Source organism: Eumetopias jubatus, unplaced genomic scaffold, assembly GCF_037043125.1.
Source record: "Eumetopias jubatus isolate StellerSeaLion01/CBP00866 unplaced genomic scaffold, mEumJub1_p1.0 scaffold_11, whole genome shotgun sequence".
NCBI lineage: Eukaryota > Metazoa > Chordata > Mammalia > Carnivora > Otariidae > Eumetopias > Eumetopias jubatus.
The window spans coordinates 39,491,953-39,514,514 of record NW_028274817.1 but is presented as its reverse complement, the minus strand read 5'-3'; the positions used below and the strand labels follow the sequence as shown (position 1 = coordinate 39,514,514).

Below are 22,562 nucleotides of genomic sequence, written 5' to 3'. Positions count from 1 at the left end.
AGTCTAGGTTGTGGCTTGGTTTTGTACTCATATTTTCCCTGTGGTTACAGCAACAATTTATTCACTGGAATTCTCCGTCCCAAGGTCTTATGTTACAGGGAAACAGAACTGATTAATACAAGGACAAAGGATCACCATAATTTCTTACACTCTTTTGTGTAAGTTTCCTTTGCCCGAAACCCCTAAATCTCTTATTTATCCTTTTTTACTGCCCGACAAATATAATTGTTTTTAACCTGTGGTGTCGATGTTGCTAGTCAGTAGTTGCTTCACCTTGCACCATCAAATATTCTTATCTTATCAGAGTCTGAACAGCTCTGGATATTGCACAATTTATTATCCCAAAGGATTGAATAAATACATTGATGCTGTAGAGTTTACCGACTAACCTTCCTCCAGAAAACATTAATAAACAGCAACAACAAATGTTGAATTTGCTTTCTAGAAACCTTACTACCCCAAAACAAAAACTTTGACAATAGAACTTTAGCATAAAAATTTTACTACAATTACAGAATACCCTATTAATGAAATAACATACATACTATAGTTTCTGCATAGTCTTGCAATAGCATATCCTATTGTTTTCTTCTCCTTAGTATCAGCACAAATTGAAGGTTGTATAGACATTAAACCTCTTCCAGCTGTTTCCAGACTTCTCTTTTATGTCCTCTGAACCTCCTCATAAGTGGCTAAATTACCAGTCTCCCAGTGAGCCAGGATGACTGGGTTCTAACTTGAGCTTGGGGCTGAAATGGCATCTGTCCTAGCTCCTGAATGCAAATGGGAAACTGAGGTATGGTCAGGCCCCGGGTTGGAGAGGAATTAGTACCACCATTAGTGCTTCCCTGTGGCAGTAGGCGTCACATTAAACCCAAAGTCTATAGAGTAGAATTAGTGCTTAACTTGTTATCTGTGTATATATAATGTGTCCTTGCTGTAGGCAGACATGCCCTATCAAGATAAGCCGTCTTTGACTGTAGGAGGAGGCACACCTTAGACTCTGTTCTCCACCATTATCTTTAAGGATAAGATTGAATCACGATTCAGATTATCACTACGTACAGCATACTTAACATGACATTTATCAAACATTTATATGACGTATATTATGTGCCAGGCACTCTGCTAGATGTTGTAGATACAGTGATGAAAGACAGTCCCTAACCTGAAGGAGTTCATAGTTAGCAAAACTCAAAAAACCCAGATAACTTCAAGGGAGGTCTGTGCTAGACAGTAGAAAGCTGAATTCCTAACCCAGATGGGTCGGGATCTTATAAAAGGAGGTTGAACTTTATTCTGTAGGTGAAATAGAGCTCCTTTAAGGGCCTTTAGCAAAGGAATAGTATGAACATTTTTCCACTTTAGAAAAATTTATCTGGTAGCTGTGGAAGAATGAATTGGAGGCTAACACCGGTGGCTCGAAGACCAGTTAGGTTGTTATAGAGATTTAGGTAAGAAACAATGGAGAGGCAACGGAGATGTATTCTAACAGGAAGAGAATGAGCCTGTTTCTGATGTGGCTAATTTTTGAACTTCTCTGTATGAAGTACTTACTGATAAAAAGCAAAATAATTCCATTGGCGGAGTTCTTCTATGCAGAGTGAAGGATTAGTGTTGATCTGGCCAGAGAGAACCACTATCTTGAAATTCCTTGACCATAACATCAAGCTATAATTCAAACTCCAGCCTAGTATCTCTGAAAGTATGAGCCACAGACCACATGCAGCAAAAGAACCCGAGAACTTGTTAAATTACAGATTTCTGAGTCTGGCCTCAGACAGACTGAATCAGGGAATGGGGCCCAGGGAGTTCAGTGTTGTAACAAGTTTCGCAAGTAATCATCATGCATATTAAAGTTTGAGGACCATTAATCTAGCCCAACAATTTTAAAAATATAACCTGGGACCACTGGTCCCTCAGACTCTTTCAGGGGTCCATGAATTGAAAACGGTTTTCGTAATAATACATAGACATAATTTGCCATATTCACTGTGCTGATGTTTACACAGCTGGTGTAGAAGCAACGGTGGGAAAATACTGTTGGCACCTTTAGCAGAAATTAAGACAGGGGCACCAAGATGTAGCGTAGCGTATACTATACCTCTATGCATTTATAATAAAAAAAAATCCAGTTTCACTTAGGAATGTCCTTGATGAATCAGTATGCATAATTAATTATATTAAATCTCTGCCCTGTCATGCACAGCTTTTTTGGAATATTCTTTGCGATGAAATGGGAGGTAGGCATAAAGCACTTCTGCACCATATACCAAAGTATGAGGGTTGTCAGAAGGAAAAGCACTTGTATGACTGAGTAGTGAGCTGAAGTAGCCTTTCTTTTTTTGTGTTGTTAAAGATTTTATTTATTTATTTATCTGAGAGAGAGAGCGAGAGAGAGAGAGCACAAGCAGGGGGAGGGGCAGAGAGAGAGGGAGATTCAGACTCCCTGCTGAGCCGGGAGTGCCACACTAGGGGCTCATTCCCAGGACCCCGGGATCATGACCTGAGCCGAAGGCAGATGCCTAACCGACTGAGCCACGCAGGAATCCCGTAATAGACTGTTTTAATTAAAAATATTTCCCCCAAAAAAGTAGTAAGAGTGGCATTGTCATTTGTGCAAACCTCTTTAATGTCAAACTTAATAGAGGACAGCTGGATCTTCATATCTGCATTAGATCTATTGTGATCTGTTCTTTTGGTTTAGGTAAATGAAGGAAATCTGTACTCATGTAGATTGGTAATTAGAAAATTATATTTATAGCACTTAATAGCATTTTGAAATAATTGTAGACATCTTTGGTACTGCACCAAAACTCAACAAGTGGCAGTTTCTTTCTTTCTTTCTTTCTTTCTTCCTTTCTTTCTTTCTTTCTTTCTTTCTTTCTTTCTTTCTTTCTTTCTTTCTTTCTTTTCTTGATTTTATTTATTTATTTGACAGAGAGAGACACAGCGAGAGAGGGAACACAAGCTGGGGGAGAGGGAGAGGGAGAGGGAGAAGCAGGCCTCCCGCCGATCAGGGAGCCCGATACGGGGCTCGATCCCAGGACCCCAGGATCATGGCCCGAGCCGAAGGCAGACGCCTAACGACTGAGCCACCCAGGCGTCCCAACAAGTGGCAGTTTCTTAAAGGTTAGGTGCAAGGTAGAATTTGAAACTGTATCGGTGAACTCTTTGTACTAAATAAAAATGCATGGATCTGTCTTACATAGCAAATGGATCCTTTATCCATGCATGGTTTTGTAATTCATGCATTGGTCATTTGGAAAGTACTGGTTCCCTGAGTTATGCAGATCTTATGGTGATTCAAGATTATACAATATCAAAAAATCATGGTTATTTAATATCATCACTGATCTCATCAGAAAAATCTAAGTATTAGGAAGTTGTCAAGTTCATGTGGTGGATAAAAGTTTTCCAAAATTCTAATTTTTGCTTGAACACTTACATTTTACCATTAGCAACAAATGCTGTTATTTTTTTTCCCTTGAAATGACAGGCTCACTTGATTCAATTTTTAGAAAAGGTCGTCCAGATACCCAAGTCTTATTAATCGTCTGTCAGTAGTACTTCTAAGTTAAAAAGGAGCTGTTTAAAGAAAGGTTGCTTCAGGGGCGCCTCTCTCTCAAATAAATAAAATCTTTATAAAAAAAAGTCTGTTACATTAACATCTATTCACAATTGTGATTTTGAATGAATATTTTAAAAACTTTCCAGTGTTAGAAAAATTTTCCCACTGTTTATTTCTAATATGGTAGCTATAAATAGAAATAATGAACATAAACAGCAGTTCTTTGGATTCCTCAATAACTTTATAGAGTATAAAGGAGTCCTGAGACTAAAAACTTGGAGAAATGCTTATCTAGCCCTTTGGTTCTTAACAATATGCTAAACATACCCTAATGAAAATCAGAATAGTCTGGACAGGGCTAGGTATTTTTAAATAATAATTCTAAGAATTGTTTACCTGTGAATATAACCTGTCATCCACAAATTATGAAAATGTGACCTTTGAACAGTGCTGCTTCTAATTCCCTAGTGTCTTTAATATGCTGTTTTCTGAGGACTCCCCAGTGCCAGAGATTTTTGGTGCTATATCAAATCTGAGACCTATTCCATAATGTAGTATTGTTTTCAATACCTGTAGCAGAAGTATCTGTGGGTTCAGGGCAGAAAGAAAAGCAACTTGCCATACTAGGCATGGTTGTCCACCTCAGCATCTTTTTTTTTTTTTTTTGGCTTAAAACAATGATTACAGTCCTGCATTGGGCTCCTTGCTCAGCAAAGAGCCTTGCTGCTCCCTCTGCTTGTGCCCCGCTCTGACAAATAAATGAATAAAATTTAAAAATTTAAAAAGAATGATAATAAAAGGTGATTTTAGTTTTTTTTGCTGTCACCATCCCTCCCCCAAAAAAGGTAATTTGTTAACAATACAGAAGGTTGGGACGCCTGGGTAGTCGGTTAAGCGTCTGCCTTCAGCTCAGGTCATGATCCCAGTGCCCTGGGATCGAGTCCTGCATCAGGCTCCTTGCTCAGCAGGGAGCCTCTCTCCTCCCTCTGCCTGCAGCTCCCCCTGCTTGTACCCTTGCTCACTCTCTCTCTCGCCCATGCTCTCTCTCTAACAAATAAATAAAAAATCTTTAAAAAAAAATACAGAAGGTTAAGAACCATTGCTTTACCCAACAGCTAACTTGTACTAATGCCTGTTTCATATCCTGCAACAGACTAGAATTTAACTAAAAGGCTAATTAGGAGCATAATGACATATTTAAAGAGGTGTGCAGTACTGATTTGTCTGATTCCCAGTGAATCACAGGCCTATATTTCCAATACCTTTGAGAAATCATTTGTATGTCTGTTGGGATGCAATGGTAGAACTATTTTTTTAATCGAGAGAGTTGATGTGAAGAAGTCAATTTAAGAAACCTAAATTTGGTTCATCTGTGGCTGGAAGCAATCAAAAGGGGGCAAAAAAAAGTCACAAAACAGGAATTTGAAGAAAGATAAGCTAGTCAGGCTTAAAAGTTTACATAATTTTTTTTTACTAATTTAAAAAATGCCACTTAGGACTCCTTGGTCTTAAGACCTTTAGTGTTCCTCTTTGAAATACATTGACCTTCCCTAGTTGCCCAAAGTTGAAATATGTTGACCTACCCTAATTGCTATGGGGGGGGGGACTGAGTCTTTGAAAGCTACAGTGAACAAAATGAATATTCAGAAGTCTACTTGAATTGGTTCTAGATTTTCTAATGGAGGAAATGTTTGTTGGAGAATCATACTGCAATTCTTCACACCTAGATCTTACTCATCCTACATATGAGTGAATTCAGAAGTGCTGACCTCACTATATTATCAAGATGTTGGGCAATATTGAATGTGAGCTTAGTTTTGGAAGAGCTACTTTGGCCTTCAATAGCCCTTACTAATCTTGGAAGTCATTCATTGCAGATACCCTCTTTCCTAATATTAAAAGTGGAATACTGGTTGAAAGAGATACTAGAACAGCATTCCACACCCCCTTGTATTTTGTGTTTGAACGCCACAGTGCTGGAGGTGTGCCATCATTATACTTAGACTATTTCATATATTGTAAAATGCTTTAGAATTTATTTTACATTTTGACACATTAATATTTAAATGTAGGGGGGGAAGGTCCAGAAGCACAGAACTTACTACATAGTTTGTACTTGATAAATATTTGTTCAGTGAATTTGTCTGTGTTCACGAATCAGTAAGATTAGGCCAAAACCATAATATCATTAGCTTTTTGAAGATTTGAAATGAAAGGGCTGGGCCACCAACAGAATCTGAGATCAAATTCCTATATATTATGAATCATAACTGGAAAGTGTCTTTCACCAGTAGTGCCAAGGATGGACACACTTTATTTATATCAACATTTTAATTAAATGATATTCTGTAAGAATATAAGAGTTGCTACAGTCTATTTTATTACCTTTGTTCCCAAGATAGGCACCGGCACAAACCATTATTCACTGTTGAATATTTGAAACTGGAGTATTTCTTCTGCATAATTGTTACCTATTCCTAATCTGTCCCTTCTCCCAAAATATTTTAGGTAGCCGAGTGAAAATGTAAAAAACAAAACTTGAGCTCCTTGGTGGTGTTAATGATTTTTAAGTAGCAAGTTCAAGGATTCCTTCTTGAATTGAGTGAATGCTATCAAGATAATTGTACCCAGGGGCGCCTGGGTGGCTCAGTCAGTTTAGCATCTGACTCTTGGTTTCCCGCTCAGGTCATGATATCAGGGTCCTGAGATCTGAGACCCTCTCGGACTCTGTGCTCAGCAGGGAGTCGGCTTCCTCTCTCCCTCTCCCTCTGCCCCACCTGGCTCAGGCGCGGGCGCTCTCTCTCAAAATAAATGAATCTTTAAAGAAAAAAAAAGGTAATTGTACCCATATTTTCCCAACTGTGCACTCATATGGCCAAGGGAGGATTATTTACACCATGGAAATTCACACGCACTACACATCAAGGCTTCCTCCTTGTTAAATATTTGCCACAACCCCCCTCATCCTGAATGTATCTATTTAATTTTCATTTTACAGTAAAATAATAGCTTTAGGTTTCACTGTGATGTAGAATGGTGGTGAAGAGACACCGGAGCCAAACTTCTGCGTTCAGATACCAGTTCTGTACTTACTAGCTTGTGTTATCCTAGGCAAGTTACTCGATCTTATCTTTAATGAGATAATAGCAATGTCTACCTTATGGGGTGGATATGAGGATTAAATATGTTAATGCATGTAAAGCACTTAGAACAGGGTCTAGTTTATAGATAAATCTTATCTGGCAACCTCAATTATCCAGAGCATACCCAGGATTCAGGAAGCAAACAAAAATGTCACTGAGCAACCAATATAAATATCAGAGGGTACTTGCAACTGAAGCCCTCCAGCTCTCTTTGGAAGTCTGTTTTACTTTTTCTTTAGACCAAAGCTTCATTGACTTTTCAGGGTTGAAAGCAGATTGGAAGTATAAAATTAGAAAGAGGGAGAGACACTGCTAGAGGCAACAAATAAGAACCTCCCCCACCCCCCGACCAAAAAAAAATTACCCAAAGTGAGAACTCAAAAATGAGTCAGACTGACCCATCCCCCTACCCCCCTCCCCTCTAGAACCCTCAGTTTGTTTTCCAGAGTCCATCATCTCTCATGGTTCGTCTCCGTAATATATGGTGATTAACATAACAATAAAAAAATTTTAAAAAAAATGAGTCAGACTGGATGACCCCTAAGGTCCATTCTAGCTCCAAAAATCTATGGCTTTGGTGGAAAATCTTAACAGTTTGGGGACAAATAACCTTACCAGTACCATCTCAAATAATGGCTCACAAAGATGATCCACTGTCAATAATAAATCATAATCAGTATATCTCAGGAAACTAGGACAGTATAGATTACTTTTTTAAATGTTTTAAAATTATTTGTATAAAACCTTTTGTTACTTGGAAGTTTTACTTTTACAGGATATCTAATTGCCTGACAATACCAGTTAAAGGAAAGCATTACTATAGTTCATTAAAAGACAGTCTCTTTCCTTAAAATGCTCTTAATTTAGAGAGGGACTACGACACGCCAATTGAAATGCAAGGGAAAATGAAGTATTAGACAAAGGTTAAAAACCAAGGGACAAGGGAACAAAGAGGGAACATTTACGTTCTCTCTGGGAACTTGGGAAAAGAATATAGGAGGCAGCATGTGAGCTGGGATTTGGGTGATGCACAGGCAGAGAAGGAGGGGGGAGTGTCAGCAGATATAGGAGATTTTAGTCTGAGGGAACAGAATGAACAAAAAGAAGAATTATAAAAAGTGAATGACAGTAGCCCATGCCATGTGCCTGGATCTGAGTGTTCATGAGATGGGGTTGTAGTGGAGATATATCAAACTGGAAAGGTCAGGTGGGACCAGATCATAAAAGTGTTTAAATGCTAGGCCAACGAGTCAGGAAAGACTTTAGAGCCAGAAAGAGGCATGATGCAACCAAGTGATGGCAAAAGTCAACCAGGAAGGTAAACTCTGATGAAACTTTAAAGGACAGGGAAATATTGGATATAGAGTGACAAATTAGGAGATTACTGAAGGAGTTCAGGCAAGGAAATTAGGAGGACCTATATTAAATAGGTAGCAGGAATGGAAGGAAGGATCTGATAATGGGAGACACCAAGGAAATCGCATCTATGTGACTGACTAGGTTAGCAGTGAGTATTCAGACAGGATTCTGAGTATTCACAAAGGATGACCAGAGGGTTGTGATACCATTAACTGTGACTGGGAAGGGAAGGAGGGAGCAATTTTTAAATAGTTGCAAAGGTGTGGGGAGGAGGAGATGTATAAGAATATTTAGAAATAGGTCTTGTATATGATTAGAAAACTAATTCAGTAGATATTTGGACTATATATCGCATGTATGAATATGAATTTGGGACAGTTGAAGCACAGCATTGTTCCCTATGTGTAGACAAAGTACATTTCTTGACTTTCCTTGTTTTTTAATCTCCATCTGACCACAATGGTCCATATGTTCCTGAGCATCCACCCCTGCCACCCACCTCATATCTTTTAAAAGAATTAAAACTTATTTCTATTAGTCAAAAAGTTTAGGACACATCTGTGATTTAAAAAGAAATCTTTAAGATTAAATTCTAAAGCTTGATTTTTAGAATTATCTCTACTTTTCAAAGATTATACAGGTTACAATATCAGAAATAAATGCTGGGTTATATAATAAATCTTTATAACCCAAAATTTTCCTGACAGATGGCTTGTAGAGGAAAGACAAATAATGACAAAAGAGAATTGAAATAATATCTGTGCTTTTAGTGCCAAAGCTAGAAATGTAAAACTCCCAAATAAATAGAAAAATTAGCTGCTGTCTTGCAAAATAGCCAATTCTCTAGATCTGTAAGGGATATTTGGGTCATATACTAATAGAGGGAAAAGATATATCAAAAGGCTTTTCAGACCCCTCCATTTCCCATTGCTTTCGAGATTTTCATGTAAATGAGAAGAGAGTAAGTCAATATCTACCAAACTAAGTATTGGCAAATTAGCAAAGTTGTAAAAGGTTTTAATTGAATGGCTCTCATATATTTTTTAAAAAAAGTGTCATTAGAACTTTAAGGATCTGTAATAATACCCTGTGACTCTGTTTTTTGAATTAGTAACTTCAAGTAAGATCATCTTGATCTATTGAAGACTTTGGCCACTAGGGACCATAAACTTAAGGGATTACTCGGGTAGTAATTCTGCTATGTATATTGCCATTTAAGGTTTGTACTCATAATTTGACCATTGAAAGTATGAATACTATTTCAGTAATGTACTTTTGTGTTTAAATTCTAAAGTCTATTACCTTATAAATTGAGAAAATTATGTAGTTAAGTCTAGTTAAAGAGATTAAGCCTTTTAGAGTCGTGTGTGTGTGTGTGTGTGTGTGTGTGTGTGTGTACGCACTCACAGGTGACTGTGTGGGTGGGTGTGGGGTTGTGTTTATTCCAGATTGGAGTTTGATCATTAACCAAGATTAGTACCTTAACCTAGTATCGGCAGGAGGTTTCTCTGGTTGGTAATCTCTTAACATTCAAAGAACTCTATTCTTTTGCTTAAGATTATTGGTCTCAGGTCATATAAATTAGAAGGAATATAAACCTTGATAAGCATTGGAATGGCATGAGTAATCTGACGTTCTCACAACACCGGGAAAGATAATGTTTGTCCTTTATTTTTTTCACAAGATTTATGTAGTTGGGGGTAGAGAGGGAGGTGTCAAAGAGATTAAGCCTCTAGACTAAGATTTAGCCTATTAGACTGTTAGTCTAATTTCAGCCTTGACCTTAGTTGGTGTTGAATAGAACCATACGTTACTATTAATTTTACATGCTCTATTCATTGCTAACCTGATTAGGTCCGTGAAAAACTTTAGAGTACCTTGGACAAATTTTATATTGCTTTAGAGGATATGGAAAAATGGCACATAGAGATAGATAGATAGATAGATAGATAGATAGATAGATAGATAGATAGATAGTATGTTTGGGCTGGTAAACATCTCAGATTACTACTCCTGATATGTAAATTCTTATACATTTTAGTAGTGAGCTCATGAGACAGTCTATCACCTTATAAACTGGGAAAGTATGTAGTTAAGTATTTCTGTCTTCCCCAAATCTCAGATTCCCTAGGATGTAAGCCCTCTTCTTTACCATCTGGAGGACTATTTATCTTTAAGAAAGCCTTCATGTGGGGCGCCTGGGTGGCTCAGTCTTTGGGCGTCTGCCTTTGGCTCAGGTCATGATCTCAGGATCCTGGGATCGAGCCCCGCCTCGGTCTCCCTGCTCGGCGGGAAGCCTGCTTCTCCCTCTCCCTCTCCCCCTGCTGTGTTCCCTCTCTCGCTGTCTCTCTCTCTGTCAAATAAATAAATAAAATCTTAAAAAAAAAAGAAAGCCTTCATGTAAGAGGCAAATTTGGCCCTAAGCTCAATACTGTTGAATTATAGGTGGTTAACCTGAAGAGAGGGGAGGTGTTTGTTATATGTCATAGCTTCCTTACTAAACTATGAGGTCCTTAAGATCAGTAACCAAGTCTCAGCATGTTTATATCCCCTATAACATATATGCATAGTAGGTGCCCAATAAACGTTAATTGAATGAATGAGTATCCTCCCATTGTCTCACTGGGAATACTGTAAAATCACTTTAGCAATTGGATTTTTATACTCAGAATGCTTTACCAAAACTAAAACTGAATTTCTTTTCTTTTACAGGTGCAGGAGACATTGTTGCAATCATGATTGGCAATCTGAAAGGCACAAAAATTCTACAATCTATTCAAAGAGGCATACAAGTAACAATGGTCATCGAAGTAGGGAAAAAACATGGCCCGTGGGTGAATCACTATTCAATTTTCTTCGTTTCTGTGTCCTTTTTTATTATTACGGCAGCAACTGTGGGCTATTTTATCTTTTATTCTGCTCGAAGATTACGGAATGCAAGAGCTCAAAGCAGGAAACAGGTTTGCAGTGGTTCTTTCTTCCAATCTAAAAACACTTTTTTAAAGAAGATTTTATTTTTAAGTAATCTCCACACCCAGCGTGGGTCTCAAACTCACAACCCCAAGATCAAGAGTCACATGCTCCACTGACTGAGCCAGCCAGGAGCCCCCAAAATACTCTTTTAATTGTAGTTTCAGAGTCATGCATTTTAATATATTTCACTTGCTAGACAGTGGTCCATGCATGTTTTATGAAAACTGGTAGTTTTTAACGCATACCAGCTTCCATCCTCTCAAAAGTTTTATTTTCTGTAATTTGTCTATGGCCTTAATCCTGCTTGATTAAGTCTTCTGACACCTCATTAGGGAGCACAGCCAGCATTTAATTATATATGAGTGTAAACGCATATGTTCTTTTAATTTTTTTCTAAATTATCAAAGCATTTCATGCTCTATATAGAAAATTTAGAAATCAGAAAGTACAAAGAAAAAACCTTCACCCAAACCCCATATAACAAAAAACTGCAGTCACCACCGAAAGGTAACCACTGTTATTTTACATGTATGTGTGTGTCTGTGCATGTGTGTATTTGCGTGTGGGATCAGGGCTGGGAAGAGAGACTAAGCTGAATATCATGAGAAGGCGGGTTTAAAGATCTGATGGTGCATGATATATTGCTAGGCTCCAGTCACATATTCATAATTTCTATCATATCATATTTTAACAACTGATGTATAAATAGGTACAAAGTATAGAATTAGTAGAGCGAAAACACAGAAGCATCACTGAACCAGGGAATTACCTGTGGTTGTGTGCCATTGATCCTAGCACTTTTAAACTGTCCCTCATCTCCTTGATATCCTTACTTCTCTCCTTCCCCACCTTCACTTCCATGGTCACTTCCACGAATACATCTTCAGTTCCTTTGGTCCTTCTCTCTCTTTGTTACACTTGCTGTCAAAATCCAACCCTGGTTAAATCCTACTTCCTCCCTACTCTGTGCCTGCACTTTGAAGTAGCAGAAAAAACACTGACCTCAGTACAGACTAATCTCACTTTAAATTTATGACCACAAACTTGGAGTGAGCCCTTAATGCTGCCAACAATCATACTACGTTTTCTTAGCCACCCCCCTGCTTTCACAAGTAACTAATCATACATGTTCCTTTCTCCTTAAACCTGCAGCACCTCCTCCAACTTTACTCTCTGCTTGTAGTTTGGATCTTATCCCACTGAGGAAATTGAAATGATCCAAAGAGTACTTCTCCTTGCTTCCACCACAGCTATTCATCTGTGTGTATCTGTGTCTGTATCCTATGTCCTCTGCCCTGTCTTCTGTCACTGTGAACACACAAACATGCTATTATTGCTTCCCTTTTCAAAAGAACTTCTCTTGATCCCAGGCCAGAAATCTTGGAGTTATCCTTTATTTCTCTTTTACCTCTCACTTCCCATATAACTTCCATCAAGCTTTGTGCAGTGGCAGTATTGTAGCCAATGAGGTTTATCCGAGGCGCGACTATTGCTAATTGAAAACTTTTCCCATATAACTTCCATCAGCAAATCCTGTTGGTTCTACCTTCATTAAATATCCAGAATCCACTTACTTCTTACCACTTCCATTGCTTCCACCCTGGTCCCAGCCATCATCATTTCTTAGCTCCTCCGCCTCTCAGGTATTCTCAACACAGTACTGTGCGGTGCTATTTCTCCAGAATGCTCAGTAGGGATTTAATGCATTCAGCTGATCATATAGTAAGGGCAGGAATACATTTTTATATGTACTGAGAAGTTCCTCCCAAGGCAATGAAATTCTGGCCACTTATGTACCCTCTTTCCAAGAAGGAAAGGTGAACCCAATTTATTTGGGAGTGGGGGAGCAGTGAAGATTTCTATATTGAGGTTAATTGAATTTAGGAACAGACTAGAAATTGAAATCTTATTATAAAACCTTCATAAAGATTAGACACCAGTATATGGTAATGAATGATGATTATCTCAATGTTTAAAGTTAATTAACTTCTGTACCTCTCCTGAGAGAAGCAGCTTATCACATTGGTGGCAGGTTCAGCCTGTTACTAGCTGTGGTCAAAAGGATGTTTAAAATTCTTATGCCAAGCCATTCAATAGTTTCACAGTGTGTTAATATTTGACATTTATATATTGTGCTGTTTTTATCTCTGAGGTTGGAGAGAAATTGGTATCCAGTATGACTATTAAAGGTTATGGATACAATGACAAGAGTGTTTGGTTTGTATATGTTCATGGTGGGGTATGTATTTCTGAATTCTAAGTGCTATAATCTGTTAACATGGCATTAAACGCTATCAGAAAGTAATACAGTTTATAAAGAACTGACTGGTGTCACATAACTTCCATTGAATATTTAACTCTGGTCTCATCATTCATTTAAGTAATTTTCATAGTTTATAATATATTTTATGAAAATTAAGTTGTGTAAAGAATAGCATTACATGGTGCCTGGGTGGCTCAGTCAGCTAAGTGTATGACTCTTGATTTTGGCTCAGGTCATGATTTCAGGGTCATGGGATCATGCTCCCAGCGCCAGCCTCCGTGCTCAGCGCAGAGTCGGCTTAAGATTCTCTCCTTCTCCCCCTACCTCTCCCCCTCCCCCCTACTCATGTGCGTGCATGCTCATGCGCCCTCTCTCCCTTTCAAATAAATAAATAAAATCTTAAAAAAAAAGAATAGCATTAAAACTTCTCACCTCTTAGAGAAGGCTTTGGAAAGGGCTTCTTTCACTACTTAGTGGGCTATTTCTGTGTATCCTTTGGTGACTAAAGGATTAGATATATGACTGGTAATCCCTTTTGCTTATTAATATTTGAAGGTGTCACAATGTAATTTACCTGTTCAGTTTTCCTGACTTCCTATTTTTATTTTTATTTTTTTAAAGATTTTTATTTATTTATCTGACAGAGAGAGACACAGCGAGAGAGGGAACACAAGCAGGGGGAGTGGGAGAGGGAGAAGCAGGCTTCCCACCAAGCAGGGAGTCCGACGCGGGGCTCGATCCCAGGACCCTGGGATCATGACCCGAGCCGAAGGCAGACACGTAATGACTGAGCCACCCAGGCGCCTCCTGACTTCCTATTTATTTTTAAAAGGTAGAGCTTGATATACATGATGGTTATAACTATCACTAAATACTTAACCGCATTATTCCCATTTTACAGGTAGAAATGGTAATGAAACTGAGTTATGGAAACTTGCCTTCATTAGAATATGAGGAATTCATTAGAGTATTCAGGAATGTCTTCCCTCTGAACTATTATAATGCATAGTATATAATGTCAGGCAAACTGATGAATACATAATCATAAATTTTGATGACCAAGAGCCCAAATATAATGGTCAGCACATAATGGCCACATGCCTGAGATGTCATAGTACGATGTGTGAGAATACACATCATCCCTGTTTCTGTGCATAGAAAGCTTTTAAACAACTGAAAAGTATCAATGGGCTGTGAATGAAAATAACATATCAGGCATTACATGGTGGATTTGTGTCCACACTGGGAACAACCCTAACCTGAGACCAGGAAGATTATGGAAAACCTTATGGTGTGCTCAAACTAATGAATTTGGGAGTGACCACTATAACTTGATTCTGGCATGGGACACCCAGAATTTTGGTGTGTGGTGCATGTAGCCTAACTGTACTTAAGCAGTTAATACTCAGTGGCAACAAGGCATGTGTTGGATTAAACATTGGCTAGTGAAATAAAAGAGGGCTCTAGGTGAAATAGAAGCTGGCCTAGGTATAATGGAAGAAGCTGAATTAACTTTTGAAGAGTGACTTTCAGAAGAAAATCTTTGAAATTAGGCATTGGAAGGAATCATCTGCCAGGAGGGGAAAAATGGGAATCCACTTGGAAAGAGGGTAAAGCCTTGATAATATGGTCATACAGACCCAGTACATAATGCTAGAGAGTGCTAACACTCAACACTGGGAAAGAGCATGTTTCTAACACAACAGGGTCTGTTAACTATTTTACTACAAATGGAGGCCCAAAGACCCACGTAGTAATGGCCTCCCATTTTTAGCTATGGAAGCTCAGGGAGAACATCTTTGAGACACATGCAGATCCCCAACCTTGTGGAAATTTTTTGAGTGAAATTGTAACTTACATTGCTGATCTCTAACTTACCTTGACCAAAGGGATGGACCAAAATAAGACGAGCTAGTAGGAATAATATTGAATGATACCCATGTATTCTTCATGGGAGGGAGATGGCCTTTCCTGCACAATAGTCAACGAGAACATATAACTATATAATAGTGTGATTTGAGCCAAGTGATTTGTTTTTTCCTCAGCTAACATGGAACCTAGAAATGACAGAGTCATCCTCACTGGTGATAACACTTGTCCATAATAATATCTAGTATGTGGGCAAAGAACAATTCTTCTAGGAAGGTTTAATAAACACTTCTGTGGTACTTCCTGATTTATTTTGTAACCAAACCAAACTGTATCCTAACCATATTGTAATATGGTGTAATACTAGTATTGTTGGCAAAATTCAACTATCTTATATAAATAAATCACGTGATAGTCAAATGTATTGGGAAACCGAACTAAAACCTCCAAAGAATATGATACCAATGGAGAGTGATTGGCCTGAGGAAGAATTAGATTTAGTTCCATTACCATATTAAATGGCTCTATACAGTTTTATCACAAAGTTCAAGTAGTCATAGAACAAGGAAGTAAACAGGTAATTAAACTGGTACATCAATATAAAGATGTTTGCAATGGTCTTACAGATTAAAAGAAGCCCATTTATGCCCTTCATTGGCTTCTGCAAGTATTAGGTATGCTTATGTTGTTCTTACTGCACCTTACATATAAATGCTGTACTAACTGCAGAAGTCCAAATAACTATGACTATTTTGTTGTTAAAAAGACCTTGATCAAGAGATAGGGGGTGGGGGGCACCAGGGTGGCTCAGTTGGTTAAGGGTCGGACTCTTAATCTCAGCTCAGGTCTTGATCTCAGGGGTCATGAGTTCAAGCCCCATGTTGGGCTCCACACTGGGCGTGGAACCTACTTAAAAAAAAGACTAAAAAGAAAAAGAGAGATAGGGGATGGATTGTGATGAAAGGCAGCACAGTAGATCTAGTTGCTTACTCCTTACCAGTCTCCAAGGGAATGATGACTGGCCTTTGGGAATGTGGCCCTCAAAGTGTTTTTTATGTTAGTTATTGATGATTTTGTTATACACACCTGGAGCAATGGACCATGTTGTACCAGCTTGTCATGCTTGCTTGGCACTACAGTCAAGATTGATGATATGCACCTATTTTCATTGTTGGGGTCCTGAGTTTCAGGCAGTATGGCCAGTTGCTAGCAGGATTATCTAGTGACCAGCCACCCATCTGAGCCTCAGACCCTGAGACTCAAATTGGTTCCCTGGGCAAAGATATGCCACACATGTCTTTGTAGTTTGCTGCCAGAAAGATAGCACTCCTTTGTGGTTTCACATGAGGAAAACTAAGATACGTTAATATCTTAAAATTTGTCCTTGAACTTAAAGCATGACTAAAAATATCTGAAATAGTTCTGGTTACTTTAGGTTTTCTTCACTAGTACATGAAATTAACTGGAAGACTTATCAGGTGTCTGCATATCTACCACTGTCAATATACACATATGTGTCTTCATACGTATGTATCTGTTCCTGCTCAAATTTGAGACTTATTGAAGCCTTTTGCAAAATGATTATTTTGGCTCTTAGATAAGAAGAGTGGATTAAATAAATTATTCTCTTAGTAGGACCTAGTTTTATAGTCTTTCTCTGACTCTCACTGAACAAAAGGAAGCTCTTAAAATGGGTCTCAAGATTTTTGTATATTTACTTACTCTAATCTTATATTTACATCACTAATTCTAAAGGTTTTGATTGTCTTTTTTGAAAAATGCAATAATCTGAGTCATAACTTACCTACTGGGTCAGATTCCCCCTTCCCTCACTGCTCTTCCTTATAGTGCATTTCCTCACACTGTTCACAGTGATCACCTTCGGGCAAGTAGTCTGTACTCTTATTTATCCCCATCTCCATAGTTCCATAGACTTATGGGAAACTGTTTTAGAGCCTGTACCTCTTCTTTCCTTGAGGAATCCTTCATTAAAATATGCATAGGTTTTTATTGGAAAAAAAAAGATTTCTTTCATTTCTCATATGTCTGAACAGCCACATGACTCAGACATTGATTTTGTTCACAGGAATAGATCTGAGGGAAAGAATCCTGTTACCATAAATCTTGATTCTGTTCTATAAATTCTGAGTCAAACTTTTATGAAAATTTTCATTTTAAAAGAAGTGATGACTTAAAGCAAGAAAATCTGGTTTGCTTATATCCACCCTCCTTTCTTGCTTTTGCATACCCTGCTCCCCATCAAGTAATTAGGTTTGACTACATGCCTAGTGTTATTCATGTGGGTTTCAGTTATGCTAAAAGCTGAATGCCTTGGGACCAAAAACCAGGCTGACAGATCACCAGCCTGGAACATTTATTTTACTTAGTTAGATGTAAATACACAAATAAACTAAGAATATCTTTGAGTTTATAATTTAAAAATTGAACATTGTAATATAGGATAAGAATTGGCTTGACTTTTCATTTTCAGCCCAAATAAAGTCTCACTCAGAACTAAGAAAACTATATAGCCGAGATTTCTTGAGTGACTAGAATGATCACAGCTTTTGAATAGAGTAATGACATTAAGCTTCTGTTAAGAAAATTGGCCGACCACCAAGCTTTTTGGAATTAGTCTTCAAGTCTGTTGCCAAATATTCTTACACCAGGTATCTCTGGATTGGAGAGGAGGCAGGGAGAGTCTGTTGGTATAAAATACTTGCTTAAAAGAGTTCCCCCAAATCACAGTAAGTAGCGAATTTAGGAAGGATTTGAAGATTGGATAATAGCTGACTTTGAGGTTTTTGTTTTTTTTTTTCTTATTTCTTTCATTTATCTTCTTCACAAGGAATGTGAAGCCTTTTAAAGGCTTCTTTGCTATTACACAATGGAGGCAGTGTACTATAGTGGAGAGATCATGGGCTTTAAAGCCAGATAGAACCTGGACTTGAATTGAATCACAGCTCTGCAACTAACCAGCTGCCTGGACTTTAGTCAAGCTTCTGAACCTTTTCTTGTCTATAAACCTTGGATATTAAAATACCTATTCCATAAGGTTGTTAATGATTAAACAAGATGACACATGTAAAAAAAGCTTAGAGTTGAACCTGACCACAGTGGGGGACAATACCTGTTCCCCAAGCCTTTCTTTCCCCAGTTTTTGTAGAATAGAGGCTTTTAATGAGTACAGCTGTGACTTGGATACAAAAATCATGAAAATCTGTTTTGATTCCTAAGTTCAGAAGCTATTCTTTGAGCAATTACTAGGCTCTATGGGAAATTAAAAAAAATGTTTAAGGCCCAGTCCTCCAGCTACTTGCAATCTAGTAGGAGAGAAAGACACAGGAATAGTACAATTACAGAATATGGTAAGAGGTAGAGGGGCACCTGGGTAGCTCAGTCAGTTAAGCGGCTGCCTTTGGCTGGGGTCATGATCCCAGGGTCCTGGAATCTAGCCCGCATTGGCTCCCTGCTCAGCAGGGAGTCTGCTTATCCATCTCCCTCTCTCTCTCTCTCTCTCTCTCTCTCTCTCTCTCTCTCTCTCTCTCTCTCTCTCTCCCTCCCCCTCTCTCCCCCCCGCCCCTCCCCCCACTTGTGCACACTCTCTCTCTCAAATAAATACTTTTACAAAAAGAGGTAGAAACAATGTGCTATTGGAATTTATAAGGTAGGAGGGAATTCTGAAATGGTGGAAAGGCACCGAAAAAGTGTCCAGTGTAATTTGTGGAACAAACTAGATATATGCTTGAAGTTCTGTTTTTAAGGAATAAAATACAAATTAGTTTGCTTTGGGACACATTTTCTTTAAATGTAGAGGCATATTTGGGCACCCAGAAGTTTGATTTAAGTAATATATCCAAACATATGTATTTAATATAAACTGCTTAATCTTAATGTTCTCATATTTCAGTTTTTAGAGGAATGAATGCATCTGGGAAACTCTTGCTATCAGTGTGACAGTGAACTGTTTTGAGTACTAATGGCAGTTTTGTGAGTGATCTTCATTTAAGCTCTAAAAACACAGTTTGTGCTTCTTACTAAAATCATGTGTCTCACATCCATATTTAAAGAAAATGGTTTTCCTTTTCTTTATAAAATTCAGTAGGAGTTATTGGAATTACCTGAATTTCCTTTTAAAGAGCTTTTTTTAATTCCAAAGCTGCTTTGTTAAACATTGGTTTATACTATGATACAAGTCTTTTAGAGATCCTTCAAAATCAAGTCCCTTGCCTAGGATCTTCTGGCATCTTGGATTTTGCCGTGTTTTTATATCCTCCTTGCTTTTTTTTTTTTTCTTTAGCATTGGTCTTAATGTGAGTTCCATTCTCATAAGCGTAGACTTGGACATTACATTTTGAGCTTGCCTTTGAGCCCGTCCCTCAAATTTGCATTAGTCTTGCATATAATTAAACAAAGTTATATATTTCACAGTCATTCCTAATAAATTAATAAGCACTAGCACTGGAGACTCAGGCATTTATATTGTGTTGAATTGAATATTTTGGAATGAGAAATCAGACTACATAGACTCAAGTAAATACACTAGAGATGTATCACCTCCTTGTGAGTACAATTCCCCAATTATGTCACAGAGCTTGTTTAAATCAGAAGTGCTCTAAAGACAAAGTGCACAATGATTGTCAAAGACTTACCATCAGCCACATTTTTTTCTTTTCCTGCTTTTCTTCTTGGCGCCTTTTTTTTTAAAACCATTTGCAGTTTTCACATCTAGGTTTCTAAATAGCTCATGATCTATGTGAAAAGAAAATACTGATGTATGGAAGTCTAGGCCAGGGCCAGGACCCTTAGGTATACTGGTTGTTCACTATAAGGACTGGCCACAATTTCACAGATCATAGAATCTAGGAGTTGGAAAAACTTCAAAAGGTAGCCGAATTACAGATGTATTGTAATGGAATCTTGTAATATGAAGAGCAGAGTCCCAGTAACAGCTCTGTCATTTCGAGGCTGTGTGCCCTTTTGGATGAGTTATTTAACTTATCCAAACCTCCATTGGCTCATCTCTAAAATGGGAATATTATCTCCTTCAGGGGGTTGTTAGGATTAAATGAGGTAATAGACATCAAAAATAATTTTAAATGATAAAATACATAAATATAAAGAAGTAGTACTAGTTTCCTGCTGCAAGCCACAGTAAAAAAAAAAAAAAAAAAGAAAGAAAAGATGCTACCTTGATATTAGGGGAAGGAACACTTAACTCTAGGCTTTAGTGGGACTGACACCAACTCTGTGAGTTTGATTTTACGTCTTCCACTGTAGGCATCAGTTTTCTTATCCGTCAGATTAGATGAATTCTAAGAGTTCTTCCAGCTCTAAAGTTCCTAAGTGTACTTCCTTTCATTGTCCCTCTATTATTTACTTATGATGCAAGTAACAGAACTGAAAACATGTGAGCATAAAGTACCATCATTGAATTGCCCTTTTCTTAAGATTTTATTTATTTGAGAGAGAGAGAGCGAGCACAGAGGGAGAATAAGAGGGGGAAGCAGATTCCCTGCTGAGTGGAGAGCCCGACGTGATGCTGGGCTTGATCCCAGGATCGTGAGGTCATGACCCGAGCTGAAGGCAGACGCTTAACCAACTGAGCCACCCAGGTGCCCCTGAATTGCCCTTTTGAGTTAACTCACAATTAAGTCCCAAAGTGGGAGTGAAAGTGTCTCAATTAGCATCCTTCCTTCAAAGGACTAGCTAGGCCTTCCTATTAACTTTCTGTTAAGCTATTTCTGCTCGTCAGGTAACAATCTAAGAAGTTTCTGCTGTTCCTGAGACAGCAAACAAATAGTTTGGCTAGTAATCTCCTTGGCATTAAGCCAGATACTTTTCACAAAATGACATATAGGAGGCAGGTTTGGGCATTAAGGAATTTCCTCATATACCTATACTCATGGATTATTCCCTTCCAAAGTGTATTTGCTACAGATGTGTATAACCATGTTATAAGAACCTGTTATGGTTATTGATGAATAGTAGTTTATATGTTCATTTAATAAACATTTTATTGAGTGTCTGCGATATGCCAGATGTGATGCTAGATACTTTATATTATCTCTAATTTTCACATATTCTTCATGTCAGTTGGGGGTTTTCCTGCTGGGGATGGAGGTACATAGTCACAGTGACTGCTGGTTCTGAGTGCCTGCTGTTTGCTGAATTTCTACTAAGTTCATTTTACACTACAAAAGAGGAGATTTGCTAATCTTGCCATGCTGCACATGCTGTGTCTCTATGCCAAACAGCATCCGCCCAAGTGTGAAAGCTGGCCTTTTCTTCAATTTACACATATATTCACTTGAGACATTTGTGTGGGTGATAGATATTAACTGAAAGGGAAGGAAGGATTTATTTGCAGCATTACAAATAATTTTAAATCAACACTAAGTATCTCACACCAGCTGGGATTTTTTTTCCATTTGGCCACTTCACCCCACAAAGAGGGACAGTCTTTCACTGATTCTTTCTCACCTTGACCTTACCTCTTAGATTTCCTCCTAAACCCCAGATTCACTTCTTGTACTATTGAGGTAAAATTGATATATAACATTAGATTTTAGGTGCACAACATAGTATGACATCTGTATGCACTATAAAATGATCACTACCAAAAGTCCAGTTACCATCCATCACCATTTGACCCCCTGTACCCATTTTGTCCAACACCTTCCCCTCTGGTAACCATCTAAGATGATGATATGATTTTTTTCCTTCATTTTATTAATGTGGTGTATCAGGTTGATTGATTTGCAGATGCCAAACCATCCTTGTATCCCTGAAATAAGTCCTACTTGATTGTGCTTAATTATCCTTTTAATGTTTTGTTGAATTCAGTTTGTTGAATTTTGTTGAGGATTTTTACAGCTGTGTTCCTCAAAGATATTGGCCTGTAATTTTCTTCCTTTTTTTTTCTTTTTTTTAAAGATTTTATTTATTTATTTGACAGAGAAACACAGTGAGAGAGGGAACCCAAGCAGGGGCAGAGGGAGAGGGAGAAGCAGGCTTCCCGCGGAGCAGGGAGCCCAATGTGGGGCTCGATCCCAGGACCCTGGGATCATGACCTGAGCCGAAGGCAGACACTTAACAACTGAGCCACCCAGGTGCCCCAGGCCTGTAATTTTCTATGTGGTGTTCTTGTCTGGTTTTGGTACCAGGGTAATGCTAGCCTTGTAAAATGAGTTTGGAAATGTTCCTTCCTCTTCAATTTTTGGAAGAGTTTGAGAAGCATAGGTATTAAATATCCTTTGGATGTTTGGTCGAGTTCACCAGTGAAACCATTTGGCCCTAGGCTTTTGTTTGTTGGGAAGTTTTTCATTACTGATTTAATCTCCTTACTAGAAATCAGTCTATTTAGATTTTCTATTTCTTCATA

The 22,562-nt window shown here is 38.2% G+C and overlaps 1 protein-coding gene and 1 pseudogene across 2 annotated transcripts in view; both read left to right on the top strand.

Annotated features, from left to right (window-relative positions):
* Positions 1-22,562, top strand: part of RNF128 (ring finger protein 128) — a 107,503-nt gene that overhangs the window by 62,208 nt on the left and 22,733 nt on the right. For both annotated transcript variants that reach the window (XM_028089746.2, XM_028089745.2), the window contains exon 2: positions 10,786-11,033. In XM_028089746.2, the coding sequence (XP_027945547.1) occupies positions 10,786-11,033 (248 nt within the window). The remainder of the gene's footprint in view (positions 1-10,785; positions 11,034-22,562) is intronic.
* LOC114198374 (U4 spliceosomal RNA) lies at positions 12,482-12,611 on the top strand (annotated as a pseudogene).